General features: G+C 41.9%; 1 protein-coding gene across 1 annotated transcript in view; it reads right to left on the bottom strand.

Annotated features, from left to right (window-relative positions):
- SPECC1L (sperm antigen with calponin homology and coiled-coil domains 1-like) overlaps positions 1-19,833 on the bottom strand; it is a 168,485-nt gene that overhangs the window by 114,931 nt on the left and 33,721 nt on the right. Inside the window, exons 2-4 of the mRNA XM_006874947.1 lie at positions 19,160-19,313; positions 6,623-8,256; positions 4,613-4,820 (exon numbers count right to left, since the gene is read on the bottom strand). Of these exons, the coding sequence (XP_006875009.1) occupies positions 4,613-4,820; positions 6,623-8,256; positions 19,160-19,313 (1,996 nt within the window). The remainder of the gene's footprint in view (positions 1-4,612; positions 4,821-6,622; positions 8,257-19,159; positions 19,314-19,833) is intronic.

Here is a 19,833-nt window from a genome sequence, read left to right as displayed (position 1 = left end):
TTCTTATTCACTGTCCAGCTTTTGAATGCATATAAGGTTACTGAAAATACCATGACCTGGGTCAGGTGCACCTTAGTCCTCAGGCTGAAATCTTTGCTCTTCAACAGTTTAAAAATGTCTTGAGCAGCAGATTTGCCTAATGCAATACGTCATTTGATTTCTTGACTGCTGCTTCTGTGAGTGTTGACAGTTGATGTAAACAATCGTCAAATCTAGGGTAACACCTATGCTATTCATTCTTTTCGTGTGCGTGTGTGTGAAAAAAAAGGCACCGTTTTCAACAATTTCTACATGGACATTCTTCTGGCTGTGCTGCCATTCACTATCCTTTTCCAAAGTATCCCACAGACAGATATCATCTTAAACCTCATCTAACCTTTCAAGCTGCCATTGTCAGTTATCTTACCTACAGTATCCTTTCCACTTCTCAGAAACCCTATAAAGGGTCTCTGAATCGGAACCCACTTGACAGTACTTAACAACAATTACAGCTGATATGAGTTGTTAAATGTAAAATTGATGATCTATCTGCTCTGTAAACCTTCACTCTATTCACAACAAAAGACTTAAAAACTAAAAATAGGGAGAGTAGCTACAAGACTGAAAAAGTACGGTTTTTTTTTTCAGCCACTTTGTAATTAAAATCCATGTAATGTTCATACAGTTTTTATTTTTTAAGACTTCCAGGGATCCTGATCTTGTAACATTGTCCCCACAATCAGCCCCACTGCCACTAGGTGTCACTCTTTCCACATTCAAAACAGCAAACTCTTTGACTGTCATTACCAATTCCAGCTACCCTGTGTGTGTGGAAGCAAAAACTAGGCTCCAAAGAGTTTTCAGTGGTTAAGTTTTTGGAAGCAGATCCCCAGGTTTTCCTAGTGTTACCAACACCAACTGGAAAACGTAGTGAGCATATATTATATACATTAATCTAAAAAATCCCTTCAGAACCTCTGATATTTGCTGCAGTTGTTGTTAGGCACCATCGAGTTGGTTCTAACTCACAGCGACCCTAATCCTGCACCAACCTCACCATCAATGTTGTGTTTGAGCCCACTGTGACAGCCACTTTGTCAGTCCACCTCGTGATGGGTCTGCCTGTTTTTTGCTGACCAAGCATGATGCCCTTCTCCAGGGATTGATACCCACTGATCACATTAGGAAGTGATGTTAGTTAAATCTCAATTCAAAGACAATGAAATACAAACTAGATATGAAGTTTACACTACACATTTGTTGTCTATCTTAAAGTCTACATGAGAAAGTTCATCTGTGTAACTTTAACACCTTCCCCAAGCTTGCCTAAGAGAAACGAGGTCTCAGGATGCACCCCGTAGCTCTGAGGAAAACCCACCAGGGCTGAGAATCGCCACAAGACATGTGGAAAGGCTCCCACAAGTGGTGTGTGCATTCTCTGCATCCTCAACACACGGGTTTTTGCTCAAGGATACATTTGACTATCGGCCCAGCTCCATCAAGGAACAGCAATATCTGAGAGCTCAAAGGAGCAGGGACACCCATCAAACGTTCACAAAGTTTTAACCAATGCATTGGAAAGATCACCTGTATCTTCCTCATCCATCCCCACCTGGGCAACATAGAAGGGTAATAAAACTTTTATAAAACTTCAAATGTGTTCACATTTGAGGGACTCTGGATGAAGAATATATAATTTTTAAACATTTTATTTGGAAATCATTTCAAACTTACAAAAATTTCTATAAACAGTAGTAAGGAATCCTTACCTGCCCTTCACTCAGATTTGCCTATGATGACAGTTTATCTCTGTCTCCAACTAGGTACACATAGTTTTTCTTCTCACCTGTTGGAAGGTATTTATCATGGCCTTTTATGTCTCAGTAATTAGCGGTTCCCAAGAACAAGGATTTTCTCTTTCATAAGCACAGCACTGTGGTCAGCTTCATAAATGTATCCTGACACAATTCTTTGATCTAACCCACTATCTTCCAATTCTGACATAATGTCCACTAGAGCTGTTTCTCCCTACACTACCGGGCCCTGTCTCAACACCAATGTTACATGGTACTGTCATGGATCTCTAGCCTCCTTCTAAGGTGGAGATTGGCATTTTTAAAGAGTACAAGAGGGCTTCCAAAAGTTTGTGGAAATATGAATGAAAAGATAGTGGAGAAGGGATAAAGGCATGAAGTGACTGGCTTACAAGGTTTCAAAGGGGAGTTTAGTTTAATAGTGTGTGGGGAAGAAAGAATCCCCACTGAATAGTTTTCATCTTGTCTAGATGGATCTGGTTGAAAGAGATGGGGACAAGATTCTTATGATTCAATAGTAACTGTTATCATGACTAATTGCAACTATCACAACTGTAAAGGTAGAAGTTTTGTAACAAAAATAGGGGAGAAGTTAATCTTAAAGTCCAGAAACAGAGGACCATAGGACCATCAAGGGAGAAGAGCATGAGCGGAATGCAGGACGCTCTCCAGAGAAGCAGTGACACCAGAGATGGAGGCAGAGATGGGGACATGGAGAGAGGGAGCAGCTGAGGACTCTAGATTCATGGAAAGAGAGGAACTGAGAGCTGGTGGCCAGGAGGCAGACTTGCAGAATGTGCCCTTTGGTGGTGTAAATTATTATATATGCCTGAATGTTTAAAAAAAAAAAAGAGCTAAAATGAATAGAGAGAAATACTGTTAATTGATGGTAGATGGAGGGGATTATAATCATTTTAATGAAATAAAGTATATGATTTGTTGAGTGTGAAACTGATGATCTGCTCTGTAAACTTTCACTCAATTCACAATAAAAACTTTTTTTAAAAAAGATAGTAGAATTTGCCCATGAAGTTTTTGAAACCCTTTCAGATGCACCCACAAACCAAATGCCTATTAGAACACAGCTCATTTTTCATCTGATGTTTCCTTATGATTACACTGGGGCTCTGCATTGTCAGTCAGATTATGGCCCAGTGGCCTTATTGCCTGTGTTTTTCTGCCCCTCATGTGATCGTTCACAGGGTGGCGCAGTTTCTCCATTGCATAATTACTGATTGTTTCTTTGTCCTCACTTGCAACTAATAAATCATGTGTGAGAAGACAATTTCAGACCATGAAATTATCCTGCCTCACCAACATTTCTACATACAAATTCTTTGTGCTATTTTTGCAACTGTTTTTGTAAATCTGAAGTAATTACAAAATAAAAGGTTTATAAAAAGTTTGTTTTTTTTTTTTTTTTTTGAAGTGGAATGGAAGTTCAAATCATAAGAGTCCAGACACACTGGACCCACAGAAGCTGAAGGAACTCCTGAGACTATTGTCATGAGATACTCTCTAAACTTTAAAGCAAAATTATCCCCTGAAGTCACCTTTAAGTGAAATGGTTTTGCCCAAAAATTACAAAAAAAAACTGAGACCAAACAGGCACCTCTAAGGCATAGATTGGAAACTTGAGGGTGGGAGGGGGTCTTGTGTGGGGGAGAGCAGTGAACCAGCAATAATGGGAAACAACTAGGACAGAAATAACGACAACATTGACACAATGTAAAGAGTGGAGCCAACATCACAGAATATCACACCAGGAGGTTTCTATAAATTTGTGGGAAAATGGAATTCAAAGATAATGCAGTTTTTTCCACAAACATTTTCAAGTCCCCTCATGTGTCCAGAAATTGTTGAAAGGGAGAATGTTTTGCTGTGTATATTTCAACCAAAAACACAATATTTAAAAAACAAAGAGAAAGAAACCTAAATCCTAAATTTCAATCCCACCAGACCAAAACAGCCATGTGGTGGAAAGGAAAACAGAGGTGCAAACCAACAGAAGCCTGTGTTTTGTTGGGGAGCAGCACCATCTCTATGCGCATCAGCTGGCGCCAGGAGCCAGAACAAATGGCTGTTCGTGTCACTGGTCTTCCTAACGAGGCAGAGCTTTCCTTTGGAACAGGACCTGGTCATCCCCAGCCTGTGATGTGGATGCACCAACTGCATGCATGCCTCTCCCAGTCAGCTGTGCTACTGCACTGCCAGCAGGAACCTGTACATTTTGGGCAAACAATTCCACATATAAAGGGACTTCAAAAAGTTGGTGGAAAAATTCCAGGGTCTTCATTCCATTTTCCATCAACTTTTTGAAACATCTTCCTATAAAGTAGTGTTGGGGGTACAGTGGGTTAAGCATCAGTCTGCTAGCTGCAAGGTGAGTGGTTCAAACCCACCAGCTGCTTTGCAGGAAAAAGATGAAGCTGTCTGCTCCGAAAAGACTGACAGTCTCAGAAACCCTATGGGGGCCGTTCTACTTTGTCCTATAGGGTAGCTATGAGTTGGAATTGGCTCAACAGCATTAGATTTGTTGGTTTGGGTTGGTTCTCAGTAAAAGGAGCCTTGATGGCACGCACAGAGGGTTGTGTTGGGCTGCTAACTGAAAGGTTGGTAGTTTGAACCCACCAGCTGTTCCATGGGAGAAATATCAGATAATCTGTTCGTGTACGATTTATAGTCTCAGAAACCCTATGGGGCAATTTTACTCTGTTCTATGGGGTCACTGAACTGGATGGAGTACACTCAACGGCAATGGGTCTTGCCACACACGAAAAGGATAAGACAAAAATGACAAAATTTCTCCCATCACTTACTTTCCAGATCAGAAATAATGAGGTTGTCATGAAGCTTCACAGCTCGGTGCTGTTCGACTTCATCTTCAAGTTCAAAGATGGTTTCCTTCATGTCACTCCTCTCTGTCTCCCTTTCTTCCAGATCTGATCGTAATTTTTCCAATGTCATGTTCAGATCTTCCATTTGTTTCTTAGCCTCTCCTTGGAAAGCTCGGTACTCATCTTCCACCTTTATAAAATTGATAGTGCAGACTTAGAAAAATATAAGTGAGTCTAAGATAAAATTCTAGATCTTGAACAAATTACCCACTGTTTCAACTTGAAGCTAAGTGTGAGTTCCTACACACGAGCTGACTATTGCAGATCGAGAAAGCGCATTTTCACTAGCACCAAACTCCATGTGATATGAGAGGGCTTCAAAACGCTTGTGGGAAAAGGAAATTAAGAAATAATGGGTTTTTTCCACCAACTTTTGAAGCCCCTTTGTGTGCTTAAGCATCAATTGTTGCTATAACATCACTGAATGAAATCATACTGACATGCTACTGAACTTAACTAGATTACTTCAAGGGGAAATTCTGGAAATTTTCCCTTCTCCAGGGCTTGGGGTTAAAGCATACATTTAGGTTAGTAATTAATTTGCTCTCCTACAAAACTATGTTTGATTTGTGACAGTCTCAACATCAAATTGGAGATGGAAACCTAACAAAAGCAACAAAACAAAAAGCTCTCAAATATTACCTTTGTGAAAGCATAAGATCATAACAGTCTCCCCTCTCCCCCCATGAACTCTCTCTCACACACCAACAACCACCACCACTGCCTTCGGGACATTCTGATTAACAGCAACCTTAAGGACAGAGCAGAATGGCTCCCTTAAGAAGTCTAAGACTGTAAATCTTTATGGCAGCAGACAACCTCATCTTTTCTCCCAAGAGTTCACACAACTGACCTTGCAGTTAGCAGCCTAACGCTTAAACCACTGTGGCACCAGGGGTCCTACACACATATATGCCCCACAAGGAAAGCACATCTCCTAAATTGTATCTCTGAAAGCAGTCACTACAAAAATTTAAGTCTCAATTATTCCCCATTTAGTCAAAAATATATGAAAATGACTTACTTTAAAAAATTGCTGTATGAGAATATCAGTAAAATGTAACAGAGAGGAATTAGGCTAAATCCTGCAGATACACCTGAACTCAGAAGCCATGCAGTGCAGTGCCATGACTGGTGTACCCACAGCCCTGGGATAAAGCTCCAAGTCCTCACTGGTATGCTGTGTGTGAAACACACAGCCCCATTAAGAATCCTGCCAAACAAGAGCCTGTATATGCCAAACATGTAGAGAGATGTTTAACTCATGATGGAACTCAATTTAAAATCACCATGACCCTATATACCGGATGCCTTTCTTAGGTCAGAAACTTATATCATATATATGTACACTACAGATGAGAATGTAAAACTGCATGACACAATGTAGTGGGGGGATACACAGAATTAGGGACAAACTCTAGTGTTTGCAGGAACTCTCAGCTCAACCTCTCACAGGCCAGGAAACAAAAATGAAATGCTGGTGAATGTTACTATTATTTTGGGGGGTTTATCAGAAACCATTTTTCGATCCCATGGTAGAATGCCCCCATCATTCTCCACTCAAGGTATGGAGGTACACAAACCACTGGATAACTTATACAAATGCATACATAACCACCAAGGGCAAAGTAATAAATGTGTTTTACTCTATACCAGCTGCTCTGCAGGAGAAAGATGAGGCTTTCTGCTCCTGTAAAGATTTACAGCCTCAGAAACCCTGTACAGGGTCGCTGTGGGTTGGAACTGACTCAATGACACTTAACAACAACAACAACAACTCTATCCCAATGAAAGAAAACCACACTCCAGCTGGTTTTAAAAAAAAAAAAAAATGCTAACAGCACAGCAGACATGTGGTCCTGGCTCTCGGAAAGTGTGACATATTCTGCCGGGAGATGTTGGCCCAGGATGTTGCATCTATTTAAGCCATACCTTAGCAATGGTGTCTTGCAGCCGATTGGCCTCATTGCGTGTGTGAGCCAGGTCTTCTTGCAGGGTGCTGGCCAAGGCCTCTGCTTTCTCCTTGTCCAGTCGGACACTCTCCAGAAGGTCCTGGATGTCAGACTTGTCCCCAGAATTGTGAATGGAGTACAGCTCGGCCACCTTCTGCTTTTCATTCTCTAGCTGGGCCTTAAGGCGATTCATCTCAATTTGGTCACTGGCCACAGTGGCCTTGTGCTCCTCCAAAGTGGCAGCCAAGGCAGCCCTCCCCTTCTGCTCAGATTCAACTATGCGTTCCATGTGGTGGTTGCGTTCTTTGAGTGCCCCTATCATTTCTTGAGCTTCCTTGTTGTCTTGCTCTGCCATCTTCAGAGTATTGCTAAGATGTTGCTGGACCCCAAGAAGCTGCTCTCGTTCAAAGCGGGCATTCTCAGCGAGGTCCATGTAGCGCTGCTCGAGTTCCATGTAGCGCCCACTTTTCACATCTTCATCTATAACGTACGAAATGTGATGCTCATCAAGGAGGGAGCGGAAGTATTCAATCTGGCGACCAAAGTGCTCCAGTTTGTCACTCTGCTGACACAGTGATTCCATGAGGATAACCTTCTCCTCGCCGAGCCTTTCGTTCTCACTGTTGAGTTCCTGGGTGATTTGCTGTAGGTCAGCCAGCTCCTGCAGGGTGGCCTGGAGCTCCTCGCTTGTACTGTGTTGGTTCTCTTCCATCTGGTGTATCCGTTCTGTTAAGCAAGCAACAGAGACTTCACTAGCATTGCCGCTGCTCCCCTTCCTCGAGCGTGCTATGCTCGGCATGCCCTCAGACTCAGAGGAGGAAGGTGCATCAAGAGCATCGTCGCTCGACGTGAGGGGCTGGTAGACCTCACTGCACTCACTGTCCAGGTTGTCCATCGAGTTGCTATGCTGGTGGTCCATGAGTGTGTTCTCATCCTGACTCAGAAGGTCCTCCACAGAGCCAGGGGCCGAGCCCTCCACAGAAGAAGTCAGGGTGCCTCCTCCATCGCTCTGGTTGCCGGGGGTGATTTCTGGGCTCAAGGACTGGTAGCCAAACAGTTTCTCAGAATTGTCCAACCTCTGCTCCAAGGAAAAGCCCAGCGCATTCAATCTGTCCTTTAACATTCTGTTTTCATTTTTCAGTTGGTTGAGTTCCTCACGGATGGCAGTGTTCTGCTCTTGCAACTGCAACAGAGTGGACTCAACATCAGTTGGTTGGTGAACAGCAACGGTTTCCTTCTCCTCGGACTTCTCATCCCCCTCAGGAGGGTCCTCACTAATGCCCAGCTGAGCACGCATGTCACGGAGCTCATTCCTCAGGTGTAAAATCTCCACGTCTTTGGTTTTGGCCAGCGTGAGGAGGTCTTTCACTTTGGCTTCCAAGGCAGCTTTGTCACTGATCTGATTGTCCGACTTGGACTTGCTCATACGCACATCACACTCTGTGGTGGTGCGGCTGCGGGGACGCTTGGCCAGTGTCACATCATTAGCGCCCTGACCTGCAGAAGGTAGCTTTTTGTTCTGGCTTACCCGGGTACGTTCACGCAATCTTTCTCTAGTAGAACTGGATTCTTTATTACCTGTGGAAGTACTCCGCTTGGCTGAAGAACTTGTGCCTACAAGTTTAAAGTAAAGAATTTCAGGTCAAATTATTAACAAGAAAAGGCTACATAGTATATGCCCCTAATGAGATAAAAGCTAGGGAATCTACACACTGGTTTGGACCACTGTTAATCTTATAGCACAGTCTGGATATTTTAAAATTTGGTTTCCATATGGGAAAGAAGTGGGATGATTGCTGTTATATTGTGGGGATGCTAGTCAATGGCATGAAACAAAATGTGTATGAATCATTGAATGAAAACTGATTTGCTCTGTAAACTTTCACCCAACTCACAATAAACAATTAAAAATTATAGTAAGATAGCACTATTGGTCTTGACGTGTATGGAACAAAAGAGAAGGAAAGCAAAGATTCAAAGAAGAAACTAACTAGTCTACAGGGGCATTAGAGACCACAAGAACCATGACCTCATCTAACCTGAGATCAGAAGAATGAGATGGTGCCTGGCTACCACTTCCAACTCTTCTGACCAGGGACATAACAAAAGGTCACAGATAGAATGGACGAAAAATGTAGAACTAAACTCAAGTTCCTAAAAAAGGCCAGACTTCCTGGACCAATAGAGACTAGAGAAACCCCCAGGACTACTGCCCTAAAGTACCCATTGAACTTGGAACTGAAGCCACTCCCATTGGTCACTCTTTTTATTCACATAGACTGGCTTATAAAATACACATTATCACCCACAAATAAAGTGCTTCTCTAAATACTCAACTATCTGGGACCAACTGATCAACTTGTCTTTTAGAGCAAAGATGAGTTAAGGAGGGGCAGGGAAGGTGAATTAACGAAAACCAAACAAACAGAAAGGAAATAATAAAACATGAAACAATCTGCATAAAAGTTGTTAAAAGGGAACTTACTTTGTTGTGTAAATGCTCACCTAAAACACTATTTTTTTAATAAAATTAGGTATTTACATATAAAAAAATACATGTTTCCTCAAAAACAGAAGAGTGTTTAACTTCTAATTATTAAGGAAGAAAGTTAAACACTGTACTGCACATATGAAAAGGGTGAATTTTATGGGATGTAAGTCATATTTCAATAGAGATGCTACAGTGAGGAAAGACCAATCTCTAGAGGACATCCTACTTGGTAAGGGAGAGGGTCAGCTAAAAAGAACACCCTCCACAAGATGGACTGCTACAGTGACTGCACCAATGGACTCGAACACAGCAATGATGGTGAGAATGGCGCAGGACTGGGCACTGTTTTCTTCTGTTTTGTATAGGGTCCCTATGAGTTAGAACTAACTTGACATCACCTCACAATAACTAAAAACAAAAGGAAGTTATACACTGGAACTCAAATCCTAATGCATGGCTTTAACAGGCAGCCAGAGGCATGTTTTCCCAGAGGAAGCTAAAAGAAAATGACTTGAAGGATCCACCAGCAGGTGACAAACTCACTGTAGAAACAGATGGTGGGAGTTGGAGGCTAGATGGTGGAGTAAGTGGAAACAATGAGCTGACTCTGCAAAAAAGACACGGGAGACCAACTGACACAGCTACAGATGGTGGTCCTAGAACCCTGAGCATCAGAGGAAAGGACACAGATGTGGACTGAGTGCCAACTGGAAGAGCAGGTTGAACAGGAGCACTGAGAGAAAATAAACACTGGCAGAATATGGGCTGGTATGGTACAGAATGTCCATATAGCAGCTTGTAGGCAATAAGACAAGGCTGGAGGTTAGCAGCAAGGGGATGCAACTATCCAGGGGCTAGGCTAGTTCCTATCCTCACCAGGGACTAGTGACACCCCCTCATGGGTAGCCTCTGCACTGCCTGGGGTTGGGTGCCTAGCATAGTACCCCTGCTTCTGGAGGTATGTGAACCCAATCTGAACTAAGCTACACAAACCAGGAACAACTAACTGCGATCTAACTAACTAACTGCAATCATACATCCACTCTCTACCATCACATGCACCAGGAGACAGGTGGTGTGTGCCTGAGAATATACTAATATACAATTATCAACTAAATATAAATACGACACCATAATGTCTTGGAAAAAAGAGACAATTTCAGCTTATACAAAGAAATAAGGCATAGCACATCAAATAAGTGACCAAAATACAGCCAGAAAATAGAACACCAGATATGGTATCGGAACTACCTGATAAGGGAATTCAAAAGAATGTTAATTAGATAATTTCAACAATTTGTGAGAAAGATCAAGAAAACTACGATGAAATCAAGAAAAACATAGACAAAAATCTGGAAATTTTCAGGAAACAAACTGACAAAATAATTGAAAAAAATGGGAACCATACAAAAACAATTAGAAAGTCAGAAGATTAAAACTAAGACTTCATAAATAGATAATACATTGGTGGTGGTGGTTATGTGCCATGGAGTCAGTTCCAACTCAGAGCGACATTATACAGGGTTTCCGAGGCTGTAAATCTTTAAGGGATCAGGAAACCTCTGCTTTCTCCCACGGAACAGCTGGTAGTTTCAAACTGCTGACCTTGCAGTTCACAGCCCAATTCGTAACCACTACACTACCAGTGTTCCTAGATAATACATTAAAAGGACAAAAAATCATGAATCAAAGGAAGGCAGAATTACTGAGCTTAAAGAAAAATCTCTACATATTCATCTGCTAAAGCAGGGGTGGGTCACTTTTTTCTGCCAAAATTTATACTATCGCTCACAGGTAATACAAAATTATCAACTTAAAAACTGCCTGCTTTATTTAGTCAAGCATTTCATTAACTCAACCCTAATGTGATAGCTGAAACTGGTTGCCTTGGCAGGGCCAGACGCCTTTACTAAAGGAACAACCACAAAAAAATCCAAAGAAAGTCTAAGATTTATGTGGAATACTATCAAGAAGAATAACTTACATGTGATAGGAATTCCAAACCAGGAAGAGACCAAAAAAACCATATAGAATACTGCCCAAGAATTGTTGGAAGAAAACTTCCCTATCATCATGAACGACGAGAACATAGCTATTCAGGAACTTAAATGAACGCCAAACAGGACAAACCCCAAAAGAAAAACACAAGACACATTATAATCAAACTTAGCAAAACCACAAAGACAAGGAAAGAATCCAGTAAATAAGAAAAAGTTACCTACAAAGGAGAACTAATAGTAAGACTGATTTCCCAGCAGGAATCATGCAGGCAAGATGACAATGAAATGACATATATAAAACTTGGAAAGAAAAAAATTGCCAGCAAAACTGTCCATCAAATATGACAGTGAAGTAAGGACATTTTCAGACAAACAGAATTTAAAAGAATTTGTAAAAACTGGACCAACCTTACAACAATCTGAGACTAACATGCATGGCAACATCACCAAAACTTAACCCAGATGTAGAAGTATGCAAAGTAAAACAGACCTGTAAGACTGAAAACAGAGAACCAGAGACAAAGTCACAATAACAAATCATAAACTAAACAAGAGAGAATAATGAAATTACAGAACTCCCTAATGAGGGAAAAAACATAACAGATTTCAAGAAAATAAATAAAAATAAACCTGTCACCCTAAAAACTAGACCAAGTCTTATTCCTAGCCCTAGCCCAACCCTTTCCTTTAACACTAACCCTAGTCCTAATCATAGACGTAACAATAAACAAAGTCCTAGGCCTAGTCATAACCTCAACCCTAACCCCTTAACGCACCCACCCCCCAAAAAGGGAGAATTCCAGAATGTTTAATTACGTAGAATCTGAATATAGACCAAGAAGCAGTCATTGGAACAGAACAAGGGAATACAAAGTGATAAAATCAGGAACTGTATGTGTCACCATACTTATACTTACTCAATCTGTACTCTGAGCAAATAATCTTAGAAGCTGGACTATATGAAGACTGTGGCATCAGGGTTGGAGAAAGATTCATTAACAACCTGTGACATGCATATGACACAATCTTGCATACTGAAAGCAAAGAGGACTTGAAGCAACTACTGATAAAGATCAAAGAAAACAGTCTTCAACACAGATTATAATTAAAAGTAAAGGGAAAACCCCTCAAAACTGGACTAACAGACAACATCATAATACATGGAGAAAGGATAGAAGCTGCCAAGGATTTCATTCTACTCTGATCAACATTCAAAAAAGCAATAGTCCAAAAATCAAGCAGAGAGAGGGAACAGCTGAGAACTCTAGATTCATGGGAAATGAGGGACTAAGAGATGGCAGCCAGGAGGCATACTTGCAGAATGTACCCTTTGGAGCTGTAAATTATTTTATATGCCTGAGTGTTAAAAAAAAAAAAAAAAGCTAAAGTGAATGGAGAGAAACATTGGTAACTGATGGCACATGGAGGGTTAAAATCATTGTAATGAAACAAGGTGTATAATTTGTTGAATGTAAAACTGATGATCTACCCTGTAAACTTTTACTCACTTCACAATAAAAACCTTAAAAAAGCAAAAACAAAAAAAATCAAACAATGTTTTGTATCTGACAAACTCTTTTAAATGTTGAAGATAAAAGATTTTACTGCTAGGACTCAAGTGCACCTGACCTAAGTCATGGCATTTTCTAAGGCCTCATATGCATGTGAAAGCTGGACAATAAATAGGGAAGACTGGAGAAGAATTGATGCATTTGAATTATGGTGTTGGCAAATAATACTGACTGTACCATGGACCGCAAGACAAACAAACAAATCTGTCTTGGAAGAAGTAACTGCTAGAATGCCCCTAGAAGTGAGGATTGCAAGACTTCGTCTCATATACTTTGGACATCAAGTCCCTAAAGAAGAACATCAAGTTTGGTAAAGTGGAGGGTCAGGAGAAAAACGTAAGACCTCCAATGAGATGGATGGACACAGTGGCTGCAACAGTGGACTCAGAAATAGCAATGATGTGAGGATGGTGCGGGACCAGACAGCACCTAACAACATGTCACTGCAACACTATTCACAATAGTGACAAGATGGAAACAATGTAAGTGTCCATTAACAGATGAGTGGATCAGTAAAGTGTGACTAATATATTCCAAGAGGCTTCAAAAAGCTTGTGGGAAAATTCAATTATCTTTTAATTCCATTATTTCATGAACTTTTCTTTCAGCCCTCTCGTATAAATACATGTATATAGGTAATAAATGAGTACATGTAACATAGTGGATTACGAGCTGGATTGCTAACTACAAGGTCAGCAGTTTGAATCTACCACCTGCTCTGTGGAAGAAAGATGAGGCTTTTTGCTCCTATAAAGATTTACAGCCTCGGAAACTCTATACAGGGTCACTATGAGTTGGAATCAACTCAGTGGCACACAACCACCACCACCACCATATACATGTTAAGTGTTGTCAAGTATGTTCCAACTCAGAGCAACCCTGTGCAGGGTTTCCAAAAGCAGCTGGTGGGTCAGAACTGCCAACCTTGTGGTTAACAGTCCAGTGCTCATCCTACAGTGCCATACCACGTGTGTAGACACATGTATACGCATCTACTGTAGGTACACATGCTCATATACATAAAAGTACATAGGAGACACGGTTACAGATAAGTTTTAGAACCAACCAACTACCTTGTGGTGTTGGATTTCTGGGTCTGAAATATTAGGAACAGAGTCTCAATCAATTAACATAATAAAGTTCATAGTTAAACTCTACATCCTAGTTTGGCAGTTAGTGTTTGGAGCCTTACAAGACTGTGAGCAGCCATCTAAGATATGACCATTAGTCTCTACTCATCTGAATCAAAGGACAAAGAAAGAAACCAAACACTCAAAGAAGAAAAGGAGTCTACAGAACTAATCGCCCACATAAGCCACAGCCTCATCTACTCTGAGAACAAGACAGTGACCAGCTACCACTACAGCCTGCTCTGATCACGGCTACAAAAGATAGATCCTCAATAAGAGAAAAATCTGGAACTGAACCTCAAATTCCTTGTTCAAAAGATAAGACCTACTGGATTGGCTGAGACTAGTGAACTCCCCAAACTAACTCTGGAGGTTGGTTACCTTACAGCTTAACAACAGGCTGGGTCACAAAATAAAGACTATCACCTATGAGCACTGTGCTTTCACAAAACATGATCTATGTGACACCAAATGATCAGGTCATAAAACTAGATCAACGGGAACGGAACAACCAGAATGGAAATGACAATGTTCATGCACTGTGATGAATGTAACCCATGTTACTGGAAAATGTGTACAGAAATTGTTGAATGGGAACTTAAACTGCTGTGTAAACCTTCACAGAAAACCAATAAACAAAACAAAAACAAAAACAGGGACACACAAATGCTAACAATCTGCCAGTATTCCATAGGTAATGACTCTCTGAGTCAAGAGTCATACGTAGTCTGCAACTCCGTTCTATTGTCTTCATATGTTAAATAACAATGATGCAAGAATCAAATTGGTTGCAAAAAGCATATTATAACTTTATAAAATGTTAAACTTATAATTCACACAATCATTTATTTAATAAGAAAAGAATAGGAAGGAGTTTAAACACCCATAAACATTTATGAAATCACTAGAATATTGTCTATTTAGAAAAAAAAACAAAACAAAAAACACACTCAGCTTTAGATTTACTCAGTGTGTGTTGCTGAAGAGCCTACTGCTAGAAGGACGACAGCATGTGATCGCTGTCTTGACAGGACAGCCCCTGATTTGGACAGCATCTGGTGCAGAGGACAAGGCAGGAATTACAGGTGGGCACCAAATAGGGCAAGGTGGTAAAAGTGAGAGTGGCACACACCAGGGAAAAAGCAGGCTGCTCAGCTGCCAGAAGCTGCAGGGAAATGTGCTCAAGGGCCCTGGGTGTTGGGCGGCGGGACTCAATGGCTGCTAGCACAGCAGGAAAGGCCCCTGAGCTGAAGAGGCACAGGATTCTGTCCTGTGGCGCAGATGGAGAGGAGGGGGCAGACTGGCCCACAGACCAGAGGGCAGGAAGGGGAAGAAGACATTTGTTATCAGCAGCATAGGGAGAAGTCACATGATGAGAGACAACAGAAACTGGAGGCCAACAGAGGAGACCTATTGCCATCAAGTCAATCCTGAGTCACAACAACCCTACAGAAGAGAGTACAACTGTCCCATAAGGTTTCCAAGCTGCAAATCTTTACAAGAGCAGGCAGCCTCATTCTTTTCCTATGAAGCAGCTAGTGGGTTTGAACCACTGACCTAGTGCTGGCAGCCTGATACTAACCCACTGTGCCATCAGGGTTCCTTATCAGAAGAGAAGGGTGGAACAAAGTCTTCCCTCAACAATATTTCTGTTCTCTAAATGGTATCATCTTCTCTAAAACTAAAAACCTTCCTACGCATGTCAGAAAGTGCCCAAGAGGGAAGGGGCCAGTAATCTCCCACAACACAGAAGAAGTGGGGGAACCAGAAAGAGGAAGAGACAGACACAAAGAAGTTTCCTTCTGGGATGATTCGTGAATGACTGGATAGATATCTGAGAAGCTGAAAACAGGTCCATTGAAATCAAACACTGGATGTATGTCCAGGGGGAGCTGGGAAATAAAGAACTAAAGATGGGATGGGGGAAGGGGGCTACTGAATCCAGTAGTGAGTGAGGTCAGTGGCCTCAACCAGCAGGAAGCCACATGTGCTAACACATAACACCTTTGCCTATACAAGTCTAAGAGCTAGGAACAAGAAAACAGGACACAGATGGCAAAGGAGCATGTCATTTCTTTCTTCCACACCAGTGTGGAATGGGTGGTAACTTGGTTTTGGAGAACAAAAGCTAAGGCTCGGTCCCTGCTCCACCAGCTTTGTGGCCTGACACAATAAATATGAGGGAGCATTAAAAGTTTTGTGGGAAAAAACAAGAGTTAAAAGACAATTGAAGCAATAGAAAAAGTGAAGAGAGGTAAATATTGTTAACTGTTGGCACATGGAAGAGATTGCAACCAAGTTATGAAGCAAAGTATATGATTTGCTGAATGTAAAACTGATGATCTGCTCTGTGAACCTATATTCAATTCACAATAAAAAGTTGAAAGAAAGAAAAAAAAGATAATTGAAGTTTTTCACAAACTTTATGACGCTCACTCACACTTAATGAGCAAATTAATACAGGGTTTGGGCAAGACATTTCCGCTTCCTACGCTTGGCTTTATTATTTCTAGAATGAGGACAGCAAGAGTCTCCACCTCATGGGGCTGTGTTGTTATTGTTGTTAAGTACCGATGAGTCGATTCTGACCCACAGTGACCCTGTATAGGGTTTCCAAGGAGCAGCTGGTGAGCTTGAACTACCAACCTTGTAGTTCACACAACTCTGCAGTCTGATACATTAGCCCACAGCGCCACACCAGGACTCCTGGGGCTATGTAGAGAGGATCAAATGAAAAAATGCCTGCAAAACACAGGCTGCTTAAATGCTCCCTCCTGTTAATTACAACACATTGCTGTAATAATTATCAGTGGGGAGTGACCTGACCCCAAAAGGGAGAATTTGCAGGAAGTCAAAGCAGGAGAGAACACTAGGTAAACCTGGGCTAGGAAGGCATCTACTACAACCACAGGAGGCCAACCATCCAAAGGATGCCAAAGGAGGAGGGGTTGCTATTTTTTATTTTGATTCACCATGAAACACTTTACTATAAACACATGATATCACATTGATTGGCGGTTCCAATGTTTTTTCTAGAAGTGTAAGAACATAAATATGACATTATTAATCCTTAGACTATGGTGGTGGTGGTTATGTGCCGTGGAGTCGGTTCTGACTCATAGCTACTCTATACAGGGCTTCTGAGACTATAAATCTTTACGGGAGAGCAGAAAGCCTCATCTTTCCCCCATGGAACAGCTGGTAGTTTCGAACTGCTGACCCTGAGGCTAGCAACCTGATTCGTAATCACTACACTTCAATGCCATCAAATCTAAAACTACTGATAAATGAAGAAAGAATTTGAATACACCAAAAGCTGCTAGCACCACAGAAAGATAGACACCAGAAACAACATCCCTGTGGATAGAAGGCCACCCCAGGCCCCAGGAAGGAGTGCTGAAGAATGAAAGATAAAGAAGGGTAAGGGAGGAGCCACCAAAACAAAGGTTCGGGTCCCCTCAGAGCAAACCTCTTTCCAAGACTAAGACTCAAGGGGAAAACATGAGCAGGCAGGCATGTGATCTGGCTGGTGACCATATTGGTCACCGATAAGGAAAAGTGGGGGAAAAACAGCAATGAACTTGTGGGCCAGGTCCGACCTTGTTCAATAGACTCCTGTGTGCCTGAGTTGAGACCTGGTTGGCCAGCAGTATGGCAAGGCCCAGGGACTCCTGGGCCCAGGGACAGTGACATGGCCACAGAGGACTAGAGCAGAGACCAAAGCTTCCAGCTGATATGAAGTGAGGGGAGATGCACGAGAACACCCATACTGGCAGATAGTACCCACTTGACCTGACTTCAATGGCTGGATGACCAGAACTCGACTAGAAGAAGAAAAAAGAGGGGAAAAAAAAAGTGTAATCCACTACAATCTGATGAACCTGACCTATACTTATGGGTGTAGCAGCTCAAAAGAGGGAACTAATCTTTACAGCAAGGATCATTCCCACCCCCTCAGTACACAAGGTTGACAGGGATGGACAATTTAGATTTTGGCTACACAAAATGGGGGTGCTACAAAGTGACTGGCTTACAAGCTTTCAAGAGGGAGCCTAGTTCCAGAAGGGGGCAGGGGAAGGTAGAATCTCCACTGAGTGGTTTCCAATCTGTTGGGATGGAGCTGATGAAAGGAGATGCGGATAGAACTCCTGTGGTACAACAGTGAATGATCTTTATCAGGACTGACTGTGAGGGTCAGAAATGTAAAGGCAGATGTTTTGTAACAAAAGGAGGAGAGTGGCTGACTTTGCAGTCCAGGAGTGGAGGTCCCTGGAACCATCAAGGGAGAAAAGCTCAGTGCAGGACCCCATCCAGAGAAGTAGTGACACCAAAAATGGAGGCAGAGACAATGACATGGAGAGATGGAGCAGCTGGGGACTCTGGACTCAGAGAGGGATAGGGGCTATGTGCTGACAGCCAGGGGGCAGACTTGCGGGATATACCCTTTGGTTGTTCGATGATGCATGGAGGGGATTGTAATCATTGCAATGAAACGAAGTATGATAGGATGAATGTAAAACTGGTGTTTTCCCATGTAAACTATTATGTAATTCACAATAAAAACTTTAAAAAAAAAAAAAAGGGTGAGGAGACCTGTGCCTGGTCAATCTCCAGTTCCAGAGTCCATCTACAGTCCAGAGAGGCAGATGACCAAGGTGATGGACACACAAGGATGTGGTCATCAGAGTCTAATTATGGAGAGACAACAGGCCAGAGGGCCAGTTTCTTCAAAAAATTAAATGGCAAGGAAAAAAAGGGGGGAGGGGGGGTGCTCACGGATTTAAACAGAAGACTAAGGAGACATGCCAACTGAGTATATACATGGACATCATGTGGATCTGGAGTCAAACAAGCAATAACAGTTACCAGACCACTGGAAAACCAAATACTACTTGAATAATTTACAATTTAAGGAATTATTGTTGCTGTTGTTAAGTTCTGACCCATAGTAATCCTACGTACACTAGAATGAAACACTACTGGGACCACTGTGGCATCACTATGACAATCCATCTTGTTAAGGGTTTTCCTCTTTTTTGCAGGCCATCTACTTTACCAAGTATGATATCCCTTCGGATCATATGTCAGATCAAAATCTGCATAGTGATGATGTTTTTAAAATAATCCTATCTTCCAAAGATAAAAAGAGAGTAATGGATTAAAATATAGAATTTTCTTCCTATTAAAGACTAGCCATGAGTTGAGAACTTTCAGAGCTGGTGACAAGAACAGAGGTGCAAGCCCTGAGGTTTTCTAGAATCAGATGGTGCACTACGCCTAGTCAAGCACAGAGGCATTTGGAGGCTGGGCCACCTGCACTGGTACCTGAGCTGGTCTTGGCTTTGTTCTCTGCGGTGCTCATGGCCGGGGTGGGCACTGATGCTACTGAGGACGGACAGGTGCTCTTCTTCCCTTTCACGCCGTTTGTCACTGTTGCCCCTCCGGCCATTCCAGCTAAGAGGTCATCACTGCTCTTGGTCTGAAAGCAACAGGAAAGAAAGACAAAGTGATGAGGTGAAGCAACTGTCCCAAATGAGCACACTAAGCTTGCATCATGAGTCCCAGAGTGCCACAGTGAAAGGTTGTGAGCTGGCAGCCAGGTGCTGGTAGCCAGGGGGCAGGCTTGCAGAATGTGTCCTTTGGTTGTTTAAATGATTATATATTCCTGAATGATTTTGTGTACATACCCCCTAAAAAACAAAACAGAGGGAATAGAAGGAAATACTGTTGAATGATAATACACAGAGAATATTGCAATCATTGCAATGAAACAATGAGTGTAAAACTGGTGTTCCCCCATGTAAACTAATCACTCAATTCACAATAAAAACTTTAAAAAACAAACACCTGCCTGCTACTGGAGTAACAAGAGACATACAGAATAGAACTGAGAGTCCAGAAATAAACCTACATATTATGGTCAAATGAAGCTTAACAAAGGTGATAGTCCATTTGACAGGGGAAGAACACACTATTCAATAAATGGTGTTGGGAAAATG

The sequence above is a fragment of the Chrysochloris asiatica genome, unplaced genomic scaffold, assembly GCF_000296735.1.
Source record: "Chrysochloris asiatica unplaced genomic scaffold, ChrAsi1.0 scaffold00306, whole genome shotgun sequence".
Taxonomy (NCBI): Eukaryota; Metazoa; Chordata; class Mammalia; order Afrosoricida; family Chrysochloridae; genus Chrysochloris; species Chrysochloris asiatica.
The sequence above is the reverse complement of the archived record's forward strand: the minus strand, read 5'-3'. Positions and strand labels throughout refer to the sequence as shown.